The sequence below is a fragment of the Typopeltis vanoorti genome, chromosome 13, assembly GCF_054136105.1.
Source record: "Typopeltis vanoorti isolate ZY-2024b chromosome 13, IOZ_Tvanoo_1.0, whole genome shotgun sequence".
Taxonomy (NCBI): Eukaryota; Metazoa; Arthropoda; class Arachnida; order Uropygi; family Thelyphonidae; genus Typopeltis; species Typopeltis vanoorti.
Window position 1 is genome coordinate 69,996,685 of NC_143561.1, and position 25,604 is coordinate 70,022,288.

At 35.8% G+C, this 25,604-nt stretch overlaps 1 protein-coding gene across 2 annotated transcripts in view; it reads left to right on the forward strand.

Annotated features, from left to right (window-relative positions):
• Positions 1–25,604, forward strand: part of LOC150100272 (histone lysine acetyltransferase CREBBP-like) — a 345,238-nt gene that overhangs the window by 75,330 nt on the left and 244,304 nt on the right. For both annotated transcript variants that reach the window (XM_090403052.1, XM_090403053.1), the window contains exon 4: positions 5,937–6,372. In XM_090403052.1, coding sequence (XP_090259178.1) covers positions 5,937–6,372 — 436 coding nt within the window. The remainder of the gene's footprint in view (positions 1–5,936; positions 6,373–25,604) is intronic.

Here is a 25,604-nt window from a genome sequence, read left to right on the forward strand (position 1 = left end):
ATAATCATAAAATTCTTCATTCACAATTTAACACCGGTTTCAACCTATATTGAGGTCTCTTCAGTGGAAGCCAGACCTGGGAGATTACTTGGGAAAAGTATTAAAACCAAGTATATAAAATTTCTTGGTATTTTTAATGTATATTACACCCAAAGTAAAAAAATTTCTACATCTTTCTCTCATCCAGAGATTTTTATTAAGAAGGTCGAGCACCTTTTGTCTACTTGTATATGAAAAATATATGACTTCTGTATCCCTTCAACCTTGGCATCTCTCCCAGGTCTGGGTAGTGGCACTTCCCATTATGTGCATTATACATGCCTGAAAGGGATGTGCTTTGCATTATGGGATACATACTAAGGTAAGTGATATGAAGTCATTAGCCTCTATATACAAGTAGCTCAGACGTGAATATATTTCACGTGCAGAACTTTGTTTTGCTTATTTGGGAAAAGGATTAAAACCAAGTATATAAAATTTCTTGGTATCTTTAACGTATATTACACCCGTGGTAAAAAACTTTCTACCATCTGTTATCTCCATCTCTTTGAGTGCAGAAAATTCATCATCATCATCAAATTCCTGCCATGTACCCTCAAGGGGTGTACAGGATATGACAGTACTACATGAAAAAATTACATCATTACTAACTTCCTGTCTACAATTTTCCTCCAAATCAGTCTGTTACTTGTCAAGACTCCAACATTATCAGATCTTATATTTCTATCATCTAAGGCACTTTGTACCGTATCAATCCACCTATATCTTGGTCTTCCTCTGGGTCGTTTTCCTGCCAACCTGGCAGAGAACACTTGTTTTGCTAATCTTTCCTCTCCCATTCTATTTAAGTGACCATACCATCTGAGATTAGCTCTGCTAACGCATTCCTGGATGCTGACAATGTCAAGTTCTTTCCTAATATCCTCATTTTTAATATGATATTGCCATTGATGCCATCTGTTCACGCCTCTAATCTTTCTCAGGACTCTCATATCTGCGGTCTCTAGTCTTTGGTCAAGTGTTTTACTTCTGACCCAGCTCTCAGATCCATAAGTTAAAATTGCTTTGAACACAGTCTTATATACAGCTAATTTAGTGTTCCGACTAATTTCTTTCCTATTCCATATGAATTTATTCAATTGACTTCCCACGATACCAGCTTTGCTGATTCTGTTGTCTATTTCTATATTTAGTTTACCATCTTCAGTAAAAATCGTGCCTAAGTAGCTAAAATGTTTTACTTGTTTCCACAGGTTCTCCATTCACAACACAGTTGACATTTTCAATGATTCTGCCTATTTTCATTGTCTTTGTCTTTTTATTGCTGACCTTCATACCATATCTATTACAACAGCTATTCAATTTAGTCAGAGAATCTTGCAGACTTGTAGCGGATTTATTTAGAAGTATAACATCATCCGCATAAAGCAAAGAGCTGACATTAACATCTCCAATTTTGATATCAGGTTTAATACCACATTCCTTCATAATGTGATCCATATAGATAATGAATAACAGAGGGGATAATGTACATCCTTGTCTCACACCAGATTTAACATTAAACCATCTTCCTGTACTTCCTTCAATTCTAACTGATGACTCACAACTCAAATAAAGACTAAGTATTGCTTGATATAATGCCCCATTGACACCATATAACTGCAGCGTATTGAATAGCTTCTCTCTTGGCACCTTGTCATATGCCTTTTCCAAATCGACAAAACTTAAATACAGATCTTTGTTATATTCCCATGCTTTCTCGACTATTTGTCATAAAGTGAAGATCTGATCCTGACAGCCTCTATTTGGCCTGAATCCAGCTTGTTCTTCACCAAGCTTTTCTTCCACAATTCTTCTCAACCGTTTCTCAAGTATACTTGCATAGATCTTGCCAGGAACACTCAGTAGGGAAATACCTCTGTAATTCTCACATTCAGTTTTATTTCCCTTTTTATATATGGGTACTATGAGAGCTCTACTCCAATCATCGGGAATTCGTCCCTCTGTCCAGGCTTTCTGAACTATGCAGTGCAGCCACTGTAAGACTCTTATACCACCATACTTCAGCATTTCTGGTCGAATATCATCTACTCCTGCTGCCTTTCCACATTTCAAGCCTTTGATGGCTTTTTCTACTTCAAGTATGGATATGTATTCCTGACTGCATGCCTGGTCAGTGTTTTTTATCACTGTGCTGTCATCACTGCTTGTTTCATTTAGCAGTTTTTCAAAGTAATTACTCCATACTTCAAGGATATCTTTTTCTCCTGTTTTCATTTCACCTTTATCATCTCTAATTCCTTTTACAGCACTCTTTCCTCCATTCCTAAGCTTCTTCAACAACCTCCAGAATATTTTGCCACCTTCTTGATATTTATTTTCTATATTTTTGCCAAAGTCCTCCCATGACTTTTGTTTAGCTAGTTTTACACACTGTTTAGCTTTCTTACATTTGTCTCTGTATTCTGTAAGAGTAAAAGCTGACTTATTTGCCAGGAACTTTTGATATGCTTTCTTCTTTTCCTTCACTGCCTCTTTAACTTCCTGTGTCCACCAGGGAGTTCTGATTTTTTTATCCTTGCACACAACCTCACCACATGCCTCTCTGGCAGAATCAATCAATGTTTCCTTCAGAGTTTGCCACTGAATCTCCAAGGTTTGATTCCTGTTCTCAAACTCTTTCATTTTCTTTTCAATAATCTTTCTGTATTTTAGTCTACAGTTCACATCTGAGAGCTGCTCAACTTTTATTCGCTTTAAAACTTTCTTACATGTTATTCTTTTCAATATGAAATTCAATTTTATCCTGCTCAAGACTAAATAGTGATCACTTCCAATTTCAAATCCTCTGTACACTCTGGTGTCCTGCACCAGGGGAAAAACATCACTATCAACAATAACATAGTCAATGAGACTTTTCTTATTCCTAGCCTCTTCTCTCCATGTGAATTTGTGCACATTTTTATGTTGGAACATGGTGTTAGTAATAACCAGTCCATGTCCTGAGCAGAAATCCAACAGATATTTGCCATTATTATTAGCTTTGCTCTTTTCTCCAAATTTTCCCAAAATATTTTTGTATGTCTCGCAATCATTTCCTACTCTACTATTTAGATCCCCAACAAGGACCAACTTTTCATTTTTCATTGTGTCAGTTGCTTTTTCTAAAGCCTCAAAAAATTCCTCCACTTCTACCTTAGTAGAACCTTCTGTGGGACCATAGGCACAAATAAGTCTCATTGTCCAGTTCCCCATTCTCATATTTGCTCACATTACTCTACTTGAGACTGACTGCCATTCAAGAAGATTAGCCTCGTATTTTGTGTTGAATACTATGGCTACTCCTTCTTTTCCTTGATTGTCATTGCCTGAATATAACATTTTGTATTTATTGCTCAGAAAGATCTCACCAGTTTTGGTCTTTTTTGTTTCAGTCACCCCTATTATGTCGATCTGGTACTTATCTAATTCCTCAGCTAGCTCCATTTCTTTGCCATTCAGGCTTCTTATGTTGATAGTACCGATCTTTAACTCTGGTGATGTTGAGTTGGGGTTTGTTTTGAGATTTGTTCCAGTAGCCGACTTTTCGCTGTTCGCCCTGGTTCCCTGGCGAAAACAACGGGGGCCTTGTTTAACCGGGCGACGCCCCAGCCGGCATGAAATTTTGTCATGTTGTACCATCATTTTTTGTTTTGGTTTAACCAATAAGAATACAATTTGGTCGGCTAAATCCCAAATCGCCAGCCCATCCTCGTTCGTTCAGTATCAAAGTAGATACCCAACAGGGTGCACCACGAGAAGGTGAGGATTGGACATTAGGTCAGAAGCCCTGGTCGGTTCTCCTCATTCCTTTAAAGGCTATGTGGAGGTCTCCTCTCAGTTATACAGCTTTGACCCTTAAGCACCCCACAGAAAATTCAGTTTTCCACAAATAAGAAATTATTGTTGCGGTTTCCATTAATGAGAAAATGAATACGAACATTGCCTTATGCCAATACTTAATGCAGATTGAACTTGGCTAATTGGATAATGTCTATTCTCCAATCAGCAGGCTGTGGGTTTTGCATTCCACTGTCTGTGGATGTCTTTAGATGATAGATGATACTTCAACAGTGTGAGAACACTATCCTGCTTATTGCAAGCTTAAAGTGCTCGAAAAGCCCAACCATGTTTAATTTCTAGAACAGGGTTTTCAGGATATCTTTTAGTCCAGTCATGGTACAAATGTATGTTTACAAACTTTTATGGTGAGCCTGTCATCATGAAATTCCTGATATGTTTCCTCAAGTGGTGCATAGGATACAATGTGATAATATTACACGATTCTGTTTACATTATTACTATCTTCCTATCAACAATTTTCTTCTAAATTAATGTATTTGTCATGACTTCAATATTGTCAGATCTTATATTTCAGTCTTTTGACACACTTCTAATTGTATCAATCTACCTAGCTATGGCCTTCCTCTGGATCTGTTTTTCCTGCCATCCTGGAATCAAACACCTATTTTGCTGCCCTGTCTTCCTCCATTCTGCTTATGCAATTGTACCACTTTAAATTAGCTGTGCTCATACATTCTTTAATGTTAACAATGTCAAGTTCCTTCTTAATACCTTTATTTTTAATGAGTTGTCACTGGAGCCATCTTTTTTAAAAATATATATATCAAACCCACACATGAAAGGTCTCAAGACCTATAACATTGCAATGCTATGTATAGGCAAGTTATTAGAGAGAAGAAAGGTGTGTCAATGTTTTCTGAATAGCTGGAAGCTGTGCATTGGGAAAATCTGCACAGGAAAGACTGCTCTAATATGTGGAATGAAAAAATAGGATAAGAAGTCCATTTTGATAAGTTTGGAGCAGAACAGTATATGAATGCTAACCAGCAGCTGCCTCTGCTTGCACATGATTAGAGGGAAGCAGAGGAATAGTAGCGTCCAGTCATTGGAACAGAATCTGTGGAAATACCTATAGAAAAGACAATGCAGAAGTGAAGTGAAACAATAGGAAAGTGACTAGGACAGTTATTCTTACTCATTATGAAATCTGTAATAGAGATGTTTTTTTAGTACTGTATTATGTCACATTGCTACAAACTTGAAGCAGCCTGTGTTCTGCTACTTTGAGAGAGAGAGAGAGACATCAACCAGGCAAACAGCTTTCCCCCATACACAATTCTTCATTCTGAAGATCTCTGGTGTACCATCCCAGATGTGAGAACAGCACTGTAAGAATAAACTGACCTGTTACCCACAAAGCATCATGAATTGAGCAGAAGAGAAGTAATGTTCAGATTGAAAAAAGAATACCAAGAGCTTATGCCAAGAGGTCTACCCTTTCCCCAGGAGATTCCATTGATTATTGACTGCATTTTTAGTTTGGACTACCCTGCTCTCCTGCTGGAAAAAACCAAGGCCTGGATTAGGGTCAGGGATCCTGAAATGGAATGGGTAACAAAATCAGCATCACGACAAAAATAATTTCAGTTATTAAGAGCAAATGCCTGGATCAATATATATATATAGAGAGAGCAAGCAAGCAATAATCACACTGTGGAAAAGATATATACATAAAAATATCAAGATCATCCCAATTGGCACTGCTTCAGTGCCTACAGGACATGATACCAAGATGTGCCAGGAGAAGGATGACCTATAGGTAAAAAATGCAGCATTCCAAATGTGCTGGTGAATCAAACCATTAAAGTTTTGAAGTTATTTTATAATAGAGTTGTATTTTAGTACTGTATTATGTCACAATGTTACAAGCTTGAAGCAGCCTGTGTACTGCTGCTTCAAGTGAAATTCAAACCAATATACAGAGGTTTGTATTTCACATCTTGATTGATTTATTGATCAAATTGATTTATTGCCATATAGAAGTTGCAGTATAAAACTGTTTTGCTGATGTAACTTTTGTTATAAATTTATAGCTGGGACAGCTTCCAGGATCAAGCTTGCAGAGCCAAACTATAGGTCAGGTAACTACGACCGAAGTTGTGTCTTCACTAACAAGCAATTCAGGAAGTGTCGCACCAGTAACTACAACAGGAGCTACAACACCAACTGCAGATCCTGAAAAGCGGAAACTAATTCAGCAACAACTAGTACTTTTACTTCATGCACATAAATGTCAGAGAAGAGAGAATCAGGCAAATGGAGAAGTACGGCAGTGTTCCTTACCCCACTGTAGGACAATGAAGAATGTTCTTAATCACATGACTACATGCCAGGCTGGGAAAGCATGTCCAGTCCCTCACTGTGCATCATCTCGTCAAATTATTTCACATTGGAAAAACTGTACACGAAGTGATTGCCCTGTTTGTCTACCACTTAAACAAGCTTCGGATAGACGTCAGCAGCAAACAGGTAACTGAGAGCAGAAGTGCTATTGATTAATAATTAAAATTACATAAATCTCATTTTATATTTTCCATTTCTCCATTTTAGTCATTTATCAGGCTGTTTTGCTTAAAATTAAAGTAAGGAAAAATATCCATTTATCTACATACTATAATGCAGTATACGCGCGAAAGTGCAAATGCTTTATCATACAGGTTGACTTAACTATCCATGTGACTCAGTTCAGTTGTTCCTGCTATAGCAATATTAAAAAACGTACCAATTTTTAGTTCTAACCTGTTGTAATCAGTTTTTTAGCTCTTGATTCACAGACCATTCTGTGAGATGGTTGGATTGGGTGTGTTAGGCACTGTTCCCCAGAAGTAACAGTAGTCTGAACTTGACTCAAAACCATATTTTTTTTTAAATACAGGACTGTTTTTTCCTTACTTTATTACTATTTATTAAGGAGTACTTGCCAATCTGAATTCTCATATATTTTATATGAGAATATAAAATATATGAGATTAATAATTGCTATGCTGTCTAAAACATGTTTTAGACAGCATAGCAATGTTTTAGACAGTTGCTATGCTAAAATACCATTTGGTTATTTTCACCTGCCTTAATTTTTACTCCCTATGCATGTGGACTTGTATGTTTATGTACTTACAACAAAGAAAATTATTATATTGTTCTTTTTCCACCATGTGAGTCCATAATGTTTGTGAAACTTGAAAAGTTTTGAAAGGTGATAGGGAAATTATATAAATTTACTATGAGTTGACTTGTCTAGGCATTGTACTATTTAAAACAGTACCGTGCCCAAGAGTTGGTATGTTCATCTTTTCTGGATACTTTGGTTAAGAGTTACCAACTCCCTGCTCTTTTTTAATTATTGGTTCTCATCACAGACCAGTAGAAATGTTGAGAGGTCAATGATGAAACCTTAGTTAGCTCTTGTTCGAAAGTTATGCTTTTTTAAGTTCCATTGTTTGCTTATTTCACTATAAAGCAACAGCGGATATTTAGTATTCTTTCATTTAATAATTTATGATGCCAGGTTAAAGCTTTTCAATAATAATTTAGTCACCAAATCAAAAATTCATTTATGAAATATACATTGAGATTTTTTTTTCTTATTCAATGCTTTAAAAAACAGTCAAATCTTCTTGCCTATTTTTCTTATTCAATGCTTTTAAAAACCGTCAAATATTTTGAGGCACATAAATTTATTTATTTTTCAGTTGAAATGAATGAAATTTGATACTACCTGTTAGCAAGAGGTATTTGCTTGAGAGTAAATCATTGAAAATGTCATGTGCACCCAGAGTATTTTTTCATGCCTACCAAATTTTCACTCATTTTTTTCTGTATTTCTGTATTAGCTTATTTTGTTTCAAGTTAGAGAAAAAGAACATCTTCAGGTTTTCATCTTGTCTTATGCAGGATAGCAAGCTGTATCACATGGGTAGCACCAGTTTTTTTGGGGGGGGGAGATCAAAACATGCAAGAAAGCATTTTTTTGGTCATGCGCTGCACATGACCCTCAGTCAAGAAGTTGCACCTAAAGTACATTCACAGATATGGGCTTTGCCAATTTTAAGATTTTTGGAACATTTGAAAAAAATTTTATTCAAACCCATATCTTTCAAAATTTTAAGAACCTCCTTAGCTCATTCGTTTTCCACAGTGCCCTGTAATTTGAAAGACTTGGGTTCGAATCTCATCTAGGATGAGAACATTTATTAGAAATTTTCCTCCAAGAGCCTCAGATTTTTTTTTTTTTTTCTTCCTGAAAAACAGTCAAGTCAGCCAAATGAACACACACACACACACACACACAGTTGACTACAATACACTATGCAAATAGGGTTAACTGTCCTAATGGAGCATTAATCAGGGTTTCAGAGAAACCAGGTTACTTGTTTTATGACAGGCCATGGAGCATAACCCACAATGGGAAAAGTTAATTTTATTGATTCTGTGTAATGTTTTTGAATGCTGTTTTGCATGCCTATTTATGAATAGGCAAAGTAGAATCTTCTACTTTGGATGAAGTGGAGGTATTTTTTTAGTCATTAGAAAAGTCAGCTGACATACGGAAAATAGAAAAGATGGTCTTTGTTGAAGATCCAAACAGCAGATCAGGAAATGAATTCCACATATAGAAATGTTTGGGAAAAATTTAGGAAAAAATATATAGGGAAGGGTTAAACTAATAAATATATTAGTTTAACCCTTCCCTAGTGATTCCAATTGGAATCACTAACTGTCTTGGCTTTCGTAGCCCATATTATGTGAATGATTCCAATTGGTATTGTATGTCGCAGTTCCATTTCTTTAATATAATAACAGGTATGTATTATACATATAAATCTTACCGATATCGGTTTTTATGACTTAGTAGAATAATATGCATATATTGGATTATAGAGTACAAGCTCAGAAGTTGAATATTTACTACCAGAATATAATGATTCCATATGGAATCAGTCGGTCAGAATTCCTATCCTGAAATGTATTTTTCATCAAAATACTTGATACTCTTGCTTTTTTAGACCTAAAGACAAAATAAATAGAAAGAAAAATTTTTTTCACTTGGAAAAACAAATTCAGGTTAGAAATGGTTAATGTTGCGTGTATTTTAGTTCTCATGTTTATATTCATAGTTTGTTGAGAAGGTATTGTATATTAATTTGTGTATGTGAGAGTGAGATCTTGAAGTGTCTTAGGATAAACTCATTAATCTGGGCGAGTAAAATCAGTAATTCAGTAATCTGACATAATTCTTTCCTAGATTGCAGTTTTGTACATATGCCATGTTAAAAACCTAATTTTGTTGTGTGTTACAGTTAAGTCTTGCCAGTAAAGTAAGAAGCTGATTGTTGGTATTGGTAACTTTTTTAAAACAATTGTCATTAATTTATAAAGAGGAAAACTCAGGAAATCCTTTTTAAAAAGGAATAATCACCATATTAATATATTAACTGTTTTTAATGAATTACTTTCTAGTGAAACTTATCAACAATTTTTAGTGTCTGAAGGTAAGAGCCTAAAGACTTACAAAATAGTGCTGTCTGCCTTCAATTCATTCTGTAATAGTGTATTTCTTGAAAAATCCTGTAAACATTCTAATATTATTCTCAAGGCATCAAATTCATGGATTTAAAAGTGATTGTAGATGTCATGTACAAGGGTGAAGTGATATTTCACGGGACCAACTTTCTACATGCCTTAGTGCTACTGAAAGCCTGATTGTAAAGATTTTTATGCAGATTGCGCATTAGGATGTTTCCAGTATTAATCTGCAAAAGGAGTATGATCATGATTTTGAGCATCCAGGTTTGGTTATTGCTGACGTACAGCAAAAACAACACAGCACAGAATTGCCACTCTTAAGTAAGAGGAAGACCTCGTATTAGATTTCTCATCATCAAATTCCTGCCATGTACCCTCAAGGGGTGTACAGGATATGATAGTGTAAAAATAATCATAATTTAAAATTCTGAATATTTTTACCTATTGTTTATGTTAGTATGTTTATTAGTTTTAGTTTCATAACATGCATTGTCGGCACTTGCGATGTGCCCGTTATTGAAATTGTTTTGTCAAATTGATATGTAAAGCATTTAAAAAATTTATGTAATTACTGGATTTGATATTTGTATTACTTACAGGAATTTTATTATAGTTTAAAATTATCAAAAGTTGTGTTTTATGAAGACATTCTCTTGTCACTAATGGAGACAACGTGTCAGCCATTATACCTAGTTTCTGGCTTGCCACTTTCATGGAGTGTGCATGCTCGCTGAGAAGTTTGATGTGTGATTCACAGCTGACAAGAACAGTGTTCAGTATCAGAGTAATGGGAGTAAACAGGAAGAGTGTTCGGAGAGAAAATTAGAACACAGGCTGGCAGACATTTAGATTTGGAGGAAATTGAGTTTTTTTATGTGACAGGCAGAGGGAAATTAACAGTATATTCCAAAAAAGAATCGTGGAACTATGAAGTTTCAAAGTGGAATAAGTATTGATAAATAAAAGAAAATATTGCTATAGACGTGAAAGGAATATTCGAGGAAACGCTAATTGGAAGATTAGTAGTAGATTCCAAAAAGGGAATCGTAGACCTGTGAATTTTTTAAAGTGGAAGAGTTAAGACTGTCGATAAGCATTAATGAAAAAAAGAAGAAATTGCTATTTATGTTCTAAAGGAACGTTTGAGAAAACTCTGATTAGGAAGTTTCATCTTAAGGATGCTGGATCTAACTATTATTTCTCTAAAAAGAGACAGAATTGAGTTAGGAAGAATTAATGTGTGCTACATGAATGATGAGAAAGGATCCTATGAAAATGATTTTTTCATAGGATCCTTTTGGAAAAGGGCCTTAACAGACAGAGAAACTGGCTATGAACATTTTGTCATTGTGAAAACAAAGTGTTTAGTCTAGTCTTAAATGTAAGTTTATTTTAAATGGCCTTGGATCCAATTAAATTTGTAGTTATGTAATATTTTTTAAAGTGTGTATATATTGTTTTTGTTTTATTAAATGTGTTTATTTTGTATTTTGGTCTTGAGTCAATGATTTTTGGATTCTGAAAGAAATATTAAAAAAAGGTCATTGCACCAATCGGAGTGAACTCTTGTGCATATATAGGTACACTCAGAAATAAAAAAAAATAATTGTTGAACAGAGATCATCTCTATGACAGGATTAATATTAAAAATAAATAAAAATCCTATATTTAAACAATGGCACAGCTGGTAGGAATTAATATTATGATAATATCCTCTATATAAACATCTCTATAAAAATCACTAATTATAACAATAGTACTACATGAAAAATTTACATCATTACTGACTTCCTATCTACAATTTTCCTCCAAATCAGTCTATTACTTGTCAAGACTCAACATCATCAGATCTTATATTTCTATCGTCTAAGGCACTTTGTACTGCATCAATCTACCTATATCTTGGTCTTCCTCTGGGTCGTTTTCCTGCCAACCTGGCAGAGAACGCTTGTTTTACTAATCTTTCCTTGCCTATTCTGTTTAAGTCACCATAACACCTGAGATTAGCTCTGCTAACACATTCCTGGATGCTGACAATATCAAGTTCTTTCCTAATATCCTCGTTTTTAATATGATATTGCCATAGATGCCATCTGTTCACACTTCTAATCTTTCTCAGGACTCTCATATCTGCGGTCTCTAGTCTTTGGTCACGTGTTTTACTTCTGACCCAGCTCTCAGATCCATAAGTTAAAACTGGTTTGAACACTGTCTTGTATACAGCTAATTTAGTGTTCCGACTAATTTCTCTCTTATTCTATATGAATTTATTCAATTGACTTCCTACCATACCAGCTTTGTTGATTCTGTTGTCTATTTCTATATTTAATTTACCATCTTCAGTAAAAATCGTGCCTAAGTAGCTGAAATGTTTTACTTGTTCCACAGGTTCTCCGTTCACAACACAGTTGACATTTTCAATGATTCTGCCTATTTTCATTGTCTTTGTCTTGCTATTGCTGACCTTCATACCATATCTATTACAACAGTTATTCAATTTAGTCAGAGAATCTTGCAGACTTGTAGCGGATTTATTTAGAAGTATAACTCATCTGCATAAAGCATAGAGTTGACATTAACCTCTCCAATTTTGATATCAGGTTTAATATCACTTTCCTTTATAATGCGATCCATGTAGATAATGAATAACAGATGGGATAATGGACATAATCTCACACCATATTTAACATTAAACCATCTTCCTGTACTTCCTTCAAATTCCTGCTGACTTACAACTCAAATAAATTAATGCTAAGAAATCTTGATAATACTAGATTTCTTAGCAGTTCTAATGATAAAGGCATAAAGAAGAAAGTATCATCAAGAATGATGAACTAGACACACCAGAGGATATTAATGAGGTGGTAAAGTCATTCACAATTGAAAGAAGCTCAGAGCTGTCAGAATCTTAACTATCCACCTGCTCAGGTTTGTGTTCTTCATTCAAGTGTATACCGTAGTCCATCTCAGAACTTCTATCCATGCAGAGATCAGTGTTGGTAAAATGATTGCAGCACTTCAGGCACTGACAACAGAAAATGGTTTGTATTATCTGACAGTATGTGTCAAGATCCTATATTAATTCCAGTTATAAATAAGATGCCCATTCTTACTACTGTTGAATTAGGCGACACTCGGGCTCATCACATGGAATCAGATTATGTGGAGATAGTCGGATATTAGTTTTTTGTTCTATATTACCTGAGTTATCCACTTCTAAAATAGCATTGTTCAAAGTATAATACAAGATATTAAAACCGATGTCTAAGTATTATTGAAAGGACCTGCATTTTTACCTCTTGCCAATCCTTCACATTAAAGTAGTAATGGTTCCATGAAAATGTACTCGGATACACTCAGAATGCCTACTGTTATTGTAGCAGATCATCATGAAATGCATAATCAGCAACCTCAACTACAAGTTCCGAATGTCACTGGGGAGAAGGTACTTGGCTCAGTTTTATCCTTGGAAATCCTTGTCACAACATCATCGAGGCTTTATGCAGATGTTATACTATTAAACCCAAACAGAATCATTTATGAAACAGCATGAGAATATTTGATATGAATCTTTGTGTTGTAAGATATCATATCCGAACATGAAAGCAGAGTTGGTGAAGTTGAAGCAATTGATGAAGTGAATGTGAAATGATGTGAAGAGAATTATAGACATGAATTGAAGAGTGAAAAAGAATGGAAGGAAAGACGTGCTAAAGAATGATTGGAGAGTGGCTCTGTATTTAGAGGTATGGTGAAAGAGAAGGTGCACATGATTTGTTTTCCTGGAAGTGGAATGAGCAGAGTGATTAAAGTATTGGATATGAAGAATAAGCAATCAAAAGAGTTGATAGTTGTAGGGATGAATGATTTAGATGGGAATAAGGAAAATGTCAGATTGAGTATCAGGAGGTTGTTGTTGAGGAGAGTAAAACATAACAGTGTGTTGCCCAGGTTGAGTTGAGATGCTTATTGACGATTATAAATGCTATTTTACTGCAGGCATGTGAGGAGAAAGGAGTACATTTTATGAATATGAGGAATTAATTTGAGGGATGGATGAAACTGTATAAATGGTTTTGGTGTGAGTCAGTGTATGTTTGCTGGAAGGAAAGCTAATGACCAGTGAATAAAAGATCTGAGAGTGTAAGATGATGTCAAAGAGCAAGAAAGATGGGTAAGGAAGCTTGTGAACAAGAGAGAGATGAGTAGCATGAGTAAAGGAAATGAGAGGATAGAAACACAACACAGACAGAGAAACAGGGGAAGTCAGGGTGGACAGGAAGACATTGCACTGTTTACTAATGTAAACAAATATAGATCTGTTCACTAATGTAAACATTAGTGAATAAATCTAGAAATGATTTGTTCCCTAATGCCAGAAGTAGTTGAAATAAGGGGAACAAAATTGTGGCATTGATTGAGTTTATTCACCCAAAACAATCCAAGACACAAGACATCCTTACAGGAATAGAGTTGGATGGATATGATATTTTTCATGAAGAAAGAGAGGAGGGATACTGTTAATGGTAGCTACAGAGTATGCCCATCTAATGTGGATTTACAAGTAGCAGTGGTTTTGAGGCCATGTGTGAGGAGCAGGATGAAATATTTAGTTGGATATTGTTTTGGACCTGGTAATGTGGAGGGTAGTAAGAAAGTAATATATAGGCATACTCTGACTGATGCTTCACACTTGCGACACTTTTCAGTTTCCACCATGCCCCGAACTTCAGGCATTTTCTTGGCAGTTACGACACTAGCGACATGACACTAGCTTACCACTTGCATCGGCTTTCACCACTTAGCTTTGCTGTTGTTAGTTTGCTTAACAGCATGTTTGTAAGAGGAATAGCTCTTGCCATTTTATTATAAAAAAACAAATCGATGAAACCATAGCACCCCTTAACAGATCCATGCTCCTTCACAGATATTACCCTATCTGCTTAATTCTGTATATATGATCTCTCACTAATTTCTCCAAATCTTAGCAACTACAAAAAAAAAAAAAAAAAAAAAACTGGACTATTGTTCAATTTCTCCATTCTATCACCACCATCTTCCTTCCACTCACTGGGTACACTTTCTCAGTAGCTAGACTTTCATTGAACAGCCCAGTTAATAGAGCTGTCAGTTCCTTAGCACACAATGCTCTTAAAATACATGGTGGAATCCCATCCAGTACCACAGTCTTATTGACTTTCAGAGTATTATTATTTGAAACACATTTTCCTCATGCACTGAACCTTCAACTGTTCTCATCCTTCCAGGAATAAAATGCTTTTCCATGGTTGAAATGTCTCAATAAAGCGATCATTAAACAACTCCACTGTCATCTGCATTGGTCACTTGATCCCCATTCTGACAGGATCATTTTTCCACACATTTCTTCTCCTGTTGGCTACATAACAAAAGCATTTCTTGGGATTTTCCACAGATTGTAGTTCCTAATCCCTTGTCATATTCCATTTTTATTTTCCTTGCTTGAGTCTTATATTCCTCATGCAGGCTCTCCACCTCTCTTTATACCTTTCCATAACCTCTTTTTCTTGTGCATTTCATGTTTGATTTCATTAATCTGTTTTACACCAAATCATGTTATCTTTTTCATTATTTGCCATTAGTGTTGATAAATATTTCTTCATTAGCCCCATGCACTGCTGATATTTCTTCCACGAATGGAAGAGTTGCAAGGGTGATATATATGGAATATGCTGTACCCTTCTACTTCTATTCTTGTGATGACATAATCTTTTGTCAACCATATTTCACTGAATCCAGCAATCTTTGGAAAGGCTGAGGCTGTCAATGCCACCAGTTCACTTCCTTTATTCTTAATTCTCCTGTATAAAGAAACATTTCCTTGTCACCATTTCTATGCCTATTAGTAATCCTTCCAGATTCCATTTTACCCTGCAGTCTACTATATATTCTTTCATTTCCCAAGTGACTTTTCCCAGATGAGGCCACGCCTGTTACCATCCACCCTGGCAACTCTAGTTTCTCTGCTTAACTCTCTCACTCGTCCTGAGAACAGCAGCCCATCTCTGCATACATGTCTCTTCTATCCTCAGACCTACTCCCAGCATACACATATTCTGACCTCTCTTTCAACACCATCATGTCATTCAATTCTGTATTATCATACAGTAGTGAACAAATTAATCTGAACACTCATATTTTAAAGAATTTTAATTTTGCAAGAAAATAAGTACAAAATTTAAATCCCAACTTTACCTTATAATTTATATGTGCTTCTCTGTTCCTAATAAGTTCATTAATTCACTTACGCATGGAATCTACCAACATAAAACACTTTAATTTCTGCATATCACAACCATACTTAGTACAACCATAATGGGTTGTATTAAGTTATCCTTTGTATCAGTTTAATTTTCCACTATGGCTCACAAATTTTCTATTGGGTTAATGTCAGAAGAGTTACCTGGCTACTGAAGCAATTGGATGGTGTGATTTTTTAGGAACTCTTTCACTTTTTTTGAAGTGTGGCATGGGGCGAGATCCTGTTGGAAGATAAGTTCTTTGTCTTTCTGGATCTGTGGGACCACTCTTTTCTCGAATATTTTTATGTATTGGTTACTTTTCATCATACTGCTAACAGGCACAAATGATCCTGGACCGTCATGTGTAAAACAGCACCAGAACATTTAGCTGGGTGTTCAGGAACTTGTTGAAGGTGGGTTGGAGTAGTCCTCTCAGCTGCTGATTTGCAAACATAGGGTACTCGCTCTCCTTGGACAAAAAAATGGCTCTCATCTGAGAATATGACCTTCTTCCACTCCTCAACAGTCTAATCTTTGTACACTTTTGCCTATTGGAGCCTCTTTTTCTGCATAGCCTTCATCAACAGCTGTTTCTTTTTTGGTCTGTGGCCTCTGCTTCCAGCAATCTTCGATGGACTGTCATATCAGAAATATTAATCCCACTAGCTACCAAGTCTCTATTTTAGTCTACAGCAGAAAATTTTGGATTTATTTTGATTTTCCTAACTAGTAAATGATGTTGAGTAAGTGTAGTTTTCTTTCTTCACCCACATTTTCTTTTCAGTCAGGAGTAAAAGGTGGCTGTCTCTCTAAACCTCTTTAAAATCGCAAACAGTACCTAAAACATCACCACACTCATTGGCAATTTGTCTTTGATGTGTGCTGAGAAAGAAGACATATTTTTGAATGCTTTCTTGGAGATGCATCCATTTTTTAGCTACACAAAATGAATAAAACACTATGAATGTCAACTTATTTACATTATAAAAAATGCACAACACTATTAACAAACATCTTAGAGACAGTTAAAACGGTTAAAACACCCAGCACTCAACCAAAATAGTGAACTAAAAATAAAATTGAAAATAGTAAACCAAAAACTTGACAAAAATTCGGCTTGTTCAGATTAATTTTTTTGCTACTGTGTCTTTTTTATGTTGAGCCCATACACGAGAAGTTGGTTAATCAACCTATAGTATATTAAAGGGATAAAAATCCTATGTTGTTATATAGCCAGTAAGTGAAACTCAATATCGAGAACTACGATCTATGAGTTTCAATGCCGAAAAACTATCGACGAAGGCAATTCGAAGCAAAGGTGGAGCAAGCTCCCTCAATATTCTTGATATTGACCTCTCCTCATAATGTAATGACAGTATTACATCTCCTAGGAGCTGTATTTTACATTATGAGAGAATATCAAGAGTAGTGAGGGAGCTTGCTCCACCTTTGCTTCGAATTGCCTTCGCTGATAGTTTTTCGGAAAAACTATCAGCGAAGGCAAATTGAAACTCATAGGTCGTAGTTCTCGATCTTGAGTTCCACTTACTGGCTACATAACAACATAGGATTTTTATCCCTTTAATATCTATTAAGTTGCCAGAAAACTAGCCGTTTGGCTTTTCATTTTAATTACAAAATATAAGCACAACCTATAGTATATTAGTACTGTGTATGGATAGTGGGTTAGGAAAGGAGGTACTTGTTCACATTTGATTTAAATGACTGTATATTGTATTCCTTGGGGAACACAACAGGGGGAAGACTGTTCCACAGTCAGCAGTTGCAGGAATGAAGGAGGAGGAAAAGAAACTTGTTCTGTGGGTTCCAAGGTGCACTGTGAATGGATGTTAAGCAGCAGCTGCACGTGTTCCGACGAGCTTAGTACTAAGTGGGGGAACTATTGATGCTACTTCAGATGAACATTTTTGTGGAATACAATGTGTATTCTACAAATATTAGGAAATATTTGTAGAATACACATTGCGGAGACCAATCGTCTACAAAGGGGGGGGGGGGGGGTGAGTTGGTAAGTGATGAGTCATTAATAAGTCTAATTGCTCTCCTTTGAGTCAAGCATATTTTGAGGGCATTTTTGTGGGCCCCACACCATATGTGAGAGCAGTATTCAATAGCTGGGTGGATTTGTGATTTGTATAAGGTTAACACCTGTTCTGGGGTGAAGTAACGTCTTGAGTGAAAGAGAAATCCTAGTTTTTTAGATGCTGTGGATGCAATGGTTGTGATGTTTATGCCAGGAGAGGCTTGATGTCAGGGTAATTCCGAGAAGAGAAATCTCAAATTGTTTGGAAATTTGGGTGTTGCCACCCAGTTCACACTTCTTATCAGATCATTTGTACCAACAATCACTGTCACCTCATCCACATTCTATCTCACCTTATTGCCATAGCTCTTAAATTTTAATGAATGTATGGAGATTTTTCTGTACACAACTATTCATTCCTTACTCACTCTCTTCAGTACTCTCCTCCTTGCTCTCTCCGTTTATCATCTACCTTCCTTGCATCTCTCTCTCTGTGTGTGTGTGTGTGTCTGTCTTTGTCCTCTTACTCTATCAACTTTCTCTTATTTCCTCGCTTTCCTTCATTTGTGTAACTTTCTCTCACATCAGTCAGCTTTTCACATGGCTCTGCTCATTTTTTATACTTTCTCTTTCTCTCCTAGCATCCTCCCCTCACTCGAGCTTCACTTACAGTCCTTACTATCTTTCAGATCATACTTCCTGTCACATTACCCATATCAAGTCCATAGCAACTTCATGCTTGCCTTCTACTCAATCAGGCTACATATATAACACTCTCCTGGCAAACACTTGTTTCTATCACACCATTGATCCCAGAGATACTGATATCGTAATTGCCCAGCTCCTTCTAGTGTACATGCCATAAGCACAGCATACTAACTACAAAATCTTGCAGAAAATGTAATTTTTAAATGCTGTAGGCTGGTTTCCACTGTCAAAAAAGATGTTGACAGTGGAAACCTGGTGACTGCTGGAAGAGGATTAGGGTGCTATGGCAACATTATTTTGGAGATCTATTAAACAAAGATGACAAAAAGAAGTGAAACTTGGTAAGAGGAAGAATATGATATGAAGATATGTCTGGAAGAGGCTGAAGAAGCATTACGAAAAAAGAATAGAAAGCATCCAAAGATAGGTGATTTGCATGAATTGATCAGAACTTCTTTAGTTTAAGATTGAAAATGACAGGAAACTCAAAAAGGGAGTGTAGTGTATTAATAACTATATAGAAATTGCATTATGTCACTTTACAAAGATTTATGAAAGAATGGTGGCAATAAGGATAAGAGATAAAATGGAGAAAGATATAAGAATTTAGTTGATATTCATCTTTTATGATGTAAAAGATGGAATAATTTTTATATAAAAATTATATCATGTTTTGGTATATGGTATTCTTATGTAAAAAAAAAAGAGAGAGATTTTAGTTATCCTGTGTGTGTGAGAGAGAGAGGAGGTAGATGAAATTGTGTACAACAGTATCAACAGAAATTATGGCTAGGTTTACTTTTAAATGTCTTAAATATGTTTTTGCCATGTTACCAAAACCTGAAAACTCAAATATTGTGCAGAATTTAAATTAACAGCAGATTTCTTAAATCTGGATACCTGCCAAGCAGCTCTGAGTATCTTCTCTACTTCATTTATAGAAAAATGATTATCCACTCATCCTAGTTTGAGGCCAGTGATCTTCTTTCAAGATATCTTGTGGATATCTTGAAAGCATGTCTACTACTACGCCTTGGCATTACAGTCCATTTAGGACCTGGGCCTGTCTCAGGATAGCTTCCATTCTTCGTGATTATGTGCCTTGCTCCTCCAGTTCTTTACTCTCATTTTCTTTAAATCATCCTCCACATCATCAAGCCATCTCCTTTTTGGTCATCCTCTGGGCCTAGATCCACCTGGTCCAGACATGAAGACCTTTTTTACGGCTTTATCATCTCCCCCCCCCCCCCCCATTCGCTGAACATGTCCTAGCTGCCATCTCAGCTTCTCACCTTTATTTCAGTAATAATATCCACTTCATTAAATTTCTCCATTATTTCTTTGTTATTTCTCACTCTCCAAGGTCCATTCTCATTAATTGGGCCAAAGATCTTTCTTAATACCTTTCGTTCCCATATTTGTAACCGGTTTTGATCTCTGGATCATTGTCCATGTTTCACAGCCATACAAAAGTACAGGTTTGAGGATTACTTTATATAGCTGGATTTTACTTTTTATTGAAATCAGATTAGATTTTAATAGTGGCTCAATACTATAATAAGTTCTGTTTGCAGCAGCTATTCTATAGGTAATTTCAACTGACATATCATTACTTTGTTATTACTGAACCCAAATATTTGAACTGCTGGACTCGTTCAAAGGTTTCTTCATCTACTGTGAAACTTTGGCTGTTTCCCAATTTTTGTTTATCTCTGGCAACAATTAAGTATTTTATTTTAGTTTTGTTTGTTTGTAGTCCCATTTTCCTTGCCTCCTCTCTTATTTGTCTATAACTTTCTCTGAGGCTTCTCTCAGTCCTTGCAATACAGTCCACATCATCTGCAAAAGCCAAAAGCTGTAGACTTCTATTCATAATAGTTCCACCTCTGTTTATAATTACATTTCGTATTACCCTTTCAAGGCATAGGTTGAAAAGCATTGTTGATAGTTGATCTCCTTAATCGTAATCCTTTGGTAATCCTAAACTCAGGTGTGATTTTGCCCTATATTTGCACTCTACCCTTGGTATTTCTGAGTGTCATTTTAACTAATCTTATCTGTTTAGGTGTAATTTGGAATTCCTTCATGACTTTAAATAGCTTATCTCTATCGATGTTATCATAGGCTTGTTTAAAGTCCACAAACAAAATGGTGCAGATTGATATTGAACTCGTAGTATTTCTTCATTACAGTTCTTTCTGTAAAAATCTGGTCTGTTGTTGATTTATCATACCTAAAGCCACATTGGTAGTCGCCCCCAGCATTTTTTCTATAAAGGGTTCCAGTCTAGTTCCCTTGCAAATATTTTGTAAATTACTGCTAACAGTGATATTCCTCTATAATTTTGGCACAGAGACTTGTCATTTTTCTTATGTATAGGAACGATAATAGCAGTGTCCCATTCAGTATGCAATGATTCAGTTTCCCACTGCCCACCGTATTTTAATAGCTCAACTGGTATTCCCTCTTCACCAGGTGCTTTATTATTTTTCATTCTCTTTAGGGCTAATTCCACCTCGTTTAATTTTGGTGCTTCCTCTGTCTCAGCTTTTCCCATATTTGCCAGGGGTTTGTTAAACTCATCTTCTCCTAGAACGTTATTTTCCAAGCTTGTTTTCTCCTGAAGGAGATCTTCAAAATATTCTGTCCACCTTCTCAAAATGTCCTCCTTTCCACCGAGCAAGTTGCCCTCAAGGTCTCTGCAGAAAGTTGTTCTGGGTTGAAATCTGCCTTTAATTTCCTTTATCTTATTATATATTTTCTTAATTCGTCCTCTATTCTTCAAAATCTCGATTTCATTTAGCCTTGCCTTTTCCCATTCACATTTCTTTCTTCTACACATCTTTCTGGCTTGTTTTCGTTTTTTTCTATATTCATTCTCATTTGTTGGAGTTTTTCGTTCAAGCATCTTTAGACGAGCTGTATTTCTGTCTTCAACACATTTTCTACATTCCCAATCATACCATTCATTTCTTTTATCATTGTTTCTGAATCCCAGGACCTCTTCAGCCACTTTAGTAATTTTATTCTTGATCCCTTCCCATTTTTTATCTATAGTCATATATTATTTGTATGTTCATCCTCATTTTCTTCATTTATTTCTTCTCTCAATCTTTCAATATATTTTTGTCTGATTTTTCAGTCTTTTAATTTTTGTTGGATGTCATATCTTGGTGTTTTTAATTTTTATCCTTTGTTTATATTTAATTCTTAACAAGTAATGATCCGTATCACAATCTGCTTCTCTAAAACTTATTACATCAATGATATCTGTCGCATGTCGTCTATCAATCATCACATGATCTATCTGATTTTCCATTATTCCATCTGCCAATCTCCAGGTAACTTTATGTACTTTTTTATGTGGAAAACAGGTTGTACATATGCTCATATTTTTGCTACTTGCAAAATCAATTAGTCTCATGCCATTTTCATTACTTTCTTCGTGTGCACTATCTCTTTCAATTGTTGGAACCATTCAGTGCCTGATCATATATCTTCTCCAATAATTCATAGAAATTCATCTTGTCTTCTTCATAAGAGTCCTCAATTGGTGTGTGTGCACACATGCAAGTGAAATATTGAATATCTTCAACTTTATTCTCAGTACACAAAGTCGTTCATTAACTGGTCTAAAATCAAGAACCAAGTGTTTCCAATTTTTATTAACCAAAAATGCGGTACCAAAGGCTTTTTGATCTCCTCCACTGTAAAAAATAGTATATGTTCTGGTATCAAATATGCCACTTCCTTTCCATCTCATCTCTTGCAATGCTATTATCTGCACTCTATATCTCTGTAGTTTCTCACACTCTTCAATGTTCCTGGTCTGTTCAGGCTCAAGACATTCCAGCTTCCAAACCAATATTCATAATTTTTTTTCTGTTGTCCAGGTTGTTCCACGAAGTCCATCCGGCTAATTTTCCTTTTGACTTTCTTAACAAATGAGTTTTTACAGGACAGGGTTGTTAGCCCTGTGCCCAACCTTACAAGAAGGAACCCGGCTATACCCCCGAGTACTGGGTACCCATTGTTGTCGCCTTTTATGACATGCATGGGCTACATTGGGACTATTCTTTAACCGTGGTCACCACACGGGGTATAGAAGCATGTCTAGCTAGTTGTTATAGCAATTGTAGGTGCCTCTCATCTTTTCATATCAAACTCGCAAGAGGTTGCAAAACCTATTGTACATTGTGTGTGTGTGTGGGGGGGGGGGTCAATAAAAAAGAAAGAAAGAAGAAACCCGTTAATATGTTTCTGCAACAACTGGAAGTAGAATGAATGAAGGAGGTGGATGATGATGAGAAGTTGGTTGGATATGTTTGAAGCTGGACAGTCAGTGGATGTTAACCAACAGCTTTTTGTGTATTTATGAGCTTGGAAACGTGGAAGAAGGTGCCACTGAGTTCAGCAGGATAATGTCCATAAGAATACCTGTAGAATAGGCATAAAGGAGAATCATTACATCTATGAGATTATGACTGGAGGGAATCTGTGACAAAAATGTCACCAGTTAAATGGATTGTCTTCTTGGAACCAGTCTTGTCACCGGTTGAGAATAGCATGGTATGGGAATCAATACTTTCCTGCAGCAAAGGACAGTAACCAACCAATGTAATGATTACTACTGATGGGCGGTGGTGAAAATGCCACTATATCCTCGAGACAGTGATGGACAACATCTTAGAGACAGGAAATAGTGCTAGTACTAGTTATGGGAAACAATGCAAACTTAATTTTTTTTTTTTTTAAATCCTAATAAAGCCAAATAGATCTTTATTGAAAGATCATCACTTTATAGAAACATTGCCTTCTCAAAATATCATTCCTGGTTGTATGAATTCTTATAGATATATTTGTAAATCATGTTTTTAGGATTTCAGCACATTTTTGCAACTGTGAAAATTAGAAATCGTTATGGGAAGCGGCATATAAGCATATGATTCACCACACCACCATCTTTCCTTTCCAAGTAGCTTTTACTACTTAGCAATATGTATAAGTACTTTAACAGGATGTCCATTGGTACTAATATGTTATTATTATTGTTATGTGAGAACTCCATGGGATCTGTACTCCTCAAGGGAGAAGAACCAGAGACTTGCCAGTATTTTTAATAATGTCTATCATACTTAGCTTTGAACTCATTCACAGTAATGGTAACCACAACAGACTCTGAAAACTTATTCCACTTATTCAGCACTCTCCAAACAAAAAAAACTAGCCCTCACACCCTTACTAACCACACTATTCTGTGTCTTCCTGAATATGCACTTCTATTGACTTAACATTTTGTTTACCATCCTCTTCCTCCTTTCCCCAATTTAAATGGGAAGTAAATGATAACATTTATGAGAGTGATAATATTCCTGTGATATCCATCCTCTTTAAATGGACAACTGTATTTCATAATGAATATTATGGAAAATAGTTCATTCTGGCTGGAATATATTCTCAACTCTAGTAGAATTTCATTTTGCAACAGCAGCTTCTACCCTATTAATGAAGAAGTGTTCTGCACTTTTGGGTACTGCACTACCCAAAACATCAAGTTAGTTTCTGCCTTTCTTAAAACCTTCTGGAATTAAGAATGTGTACAGCCTAAGAAAACCTAAAACAAAGCTTAGGATATCTTCTGCAGATATCCAGTTGCACGAAACTTAGTTCTTTTAAATGCCAAGCACGAGACCTTTGCTGTCATAGCCAAAACAATTCATCTATCAAATTCACGTCTTCTGTCACTATCTACAAACACCAAAGAGGTCTAGATAAAAATCCAGAAAATTAAGGACAGATATTCCACCACTCAACCCTTGTCAGTCCTTTAAAAAAAAAAAAAAAAAGTACATTTGCAGATACTCTTGAAGAGAATTTTGCCAAAACATAAACACCATCCTTTTATACCCAAGAATTCCTGCTCCTGAAAAGCAAAGCAGAAAAACACTAAATTCTTTTCACTTCTCAGTCCAGAAGATTATAACAAGCCTTTCAAGAAAGAACTTAAAAGCTACTTTGGTTCATTGTCCACCATCTACTGTGGGACCAAGATGGCATCCATTATGAAATTGTTAAATATCTGTTACCATCATCCACAAATGAACTATTGTACTTATTCAACAGAAATTTTCTGTGAGAATGAATTTCTGGAATCCTGGCAAAAAATACCAAAAAAACAAATATTATTTTCTTTCCAAAACCAGGTAAAAGATCCCAAACTACCAACAAGTTACTGCCCAATTGCTCTGATTAGCTGCCTCTGCAAAATTTTGGAAAAAAAATGTTAATTCTGATGGTATCTGGAGAACACAGACCTTTTTTTCCCAAACCTAGTCTGGCTTTCACATATATCATTCCTCAGAGACAACTTCGGTCTCTGAGGAATTTTCTCTCTAACCAAGTCTTCAGAGTCTGAATAGATCAACTCCTCTCTTGACCCTTTTCCAAGAAGCATGTATTAGTTGCTGTATTAAGTGTTATGCTATTTGTGGTCAAAGTTAACTCAGTAACAGAACAACTTCCTCCAATAAATAATGCCACCTATGTGGGTGAATTTCTTATCATTTGTCATTCTTACAATAAGAGGGTTATAAAAACACTTTTGCAACAAGCCACTGACCATCTTTCAGATTGCGCTTTTAAGGGATCAGATTTTTACAACAGAAAATGTTTGCATGGATTTTTACTGCACACATAGTTTTCATCCTGACTGAGAACTAGTTGGATAGGACAAATTGTAATCAGTTAAAAAAGAAGCAAGGTTCTTGTGATTTGTATGTGACAAAAAACTGACATTACTGCCTTGGACGCCAGTTGCAAGCTAAATATTGACAAAGAATGAGCATTCTTTCCACTTCAGCTTTCACCTCTCAGAGTGTGAGCAGATGTTGAGCACTTCATCAAATTCATGAGTCTCAAGTCTGTGCTTCTGCAAGAGACAAGACAGTAAACTTTGATGGCTGGCATAATCCACCATCTGGCTATCAGCATTGCAACTGGATCATTTTGAACATTACCAATTCGTAATCTTTACTTTGAAGTACTCGAACTGCCTTTGTCACTCAGACATCAGCTTTTATTACATTCAACCAAAATAAAATTGCTGTTAGACAATCCCATGTAGCCAATTATATTTTGTCCACAAT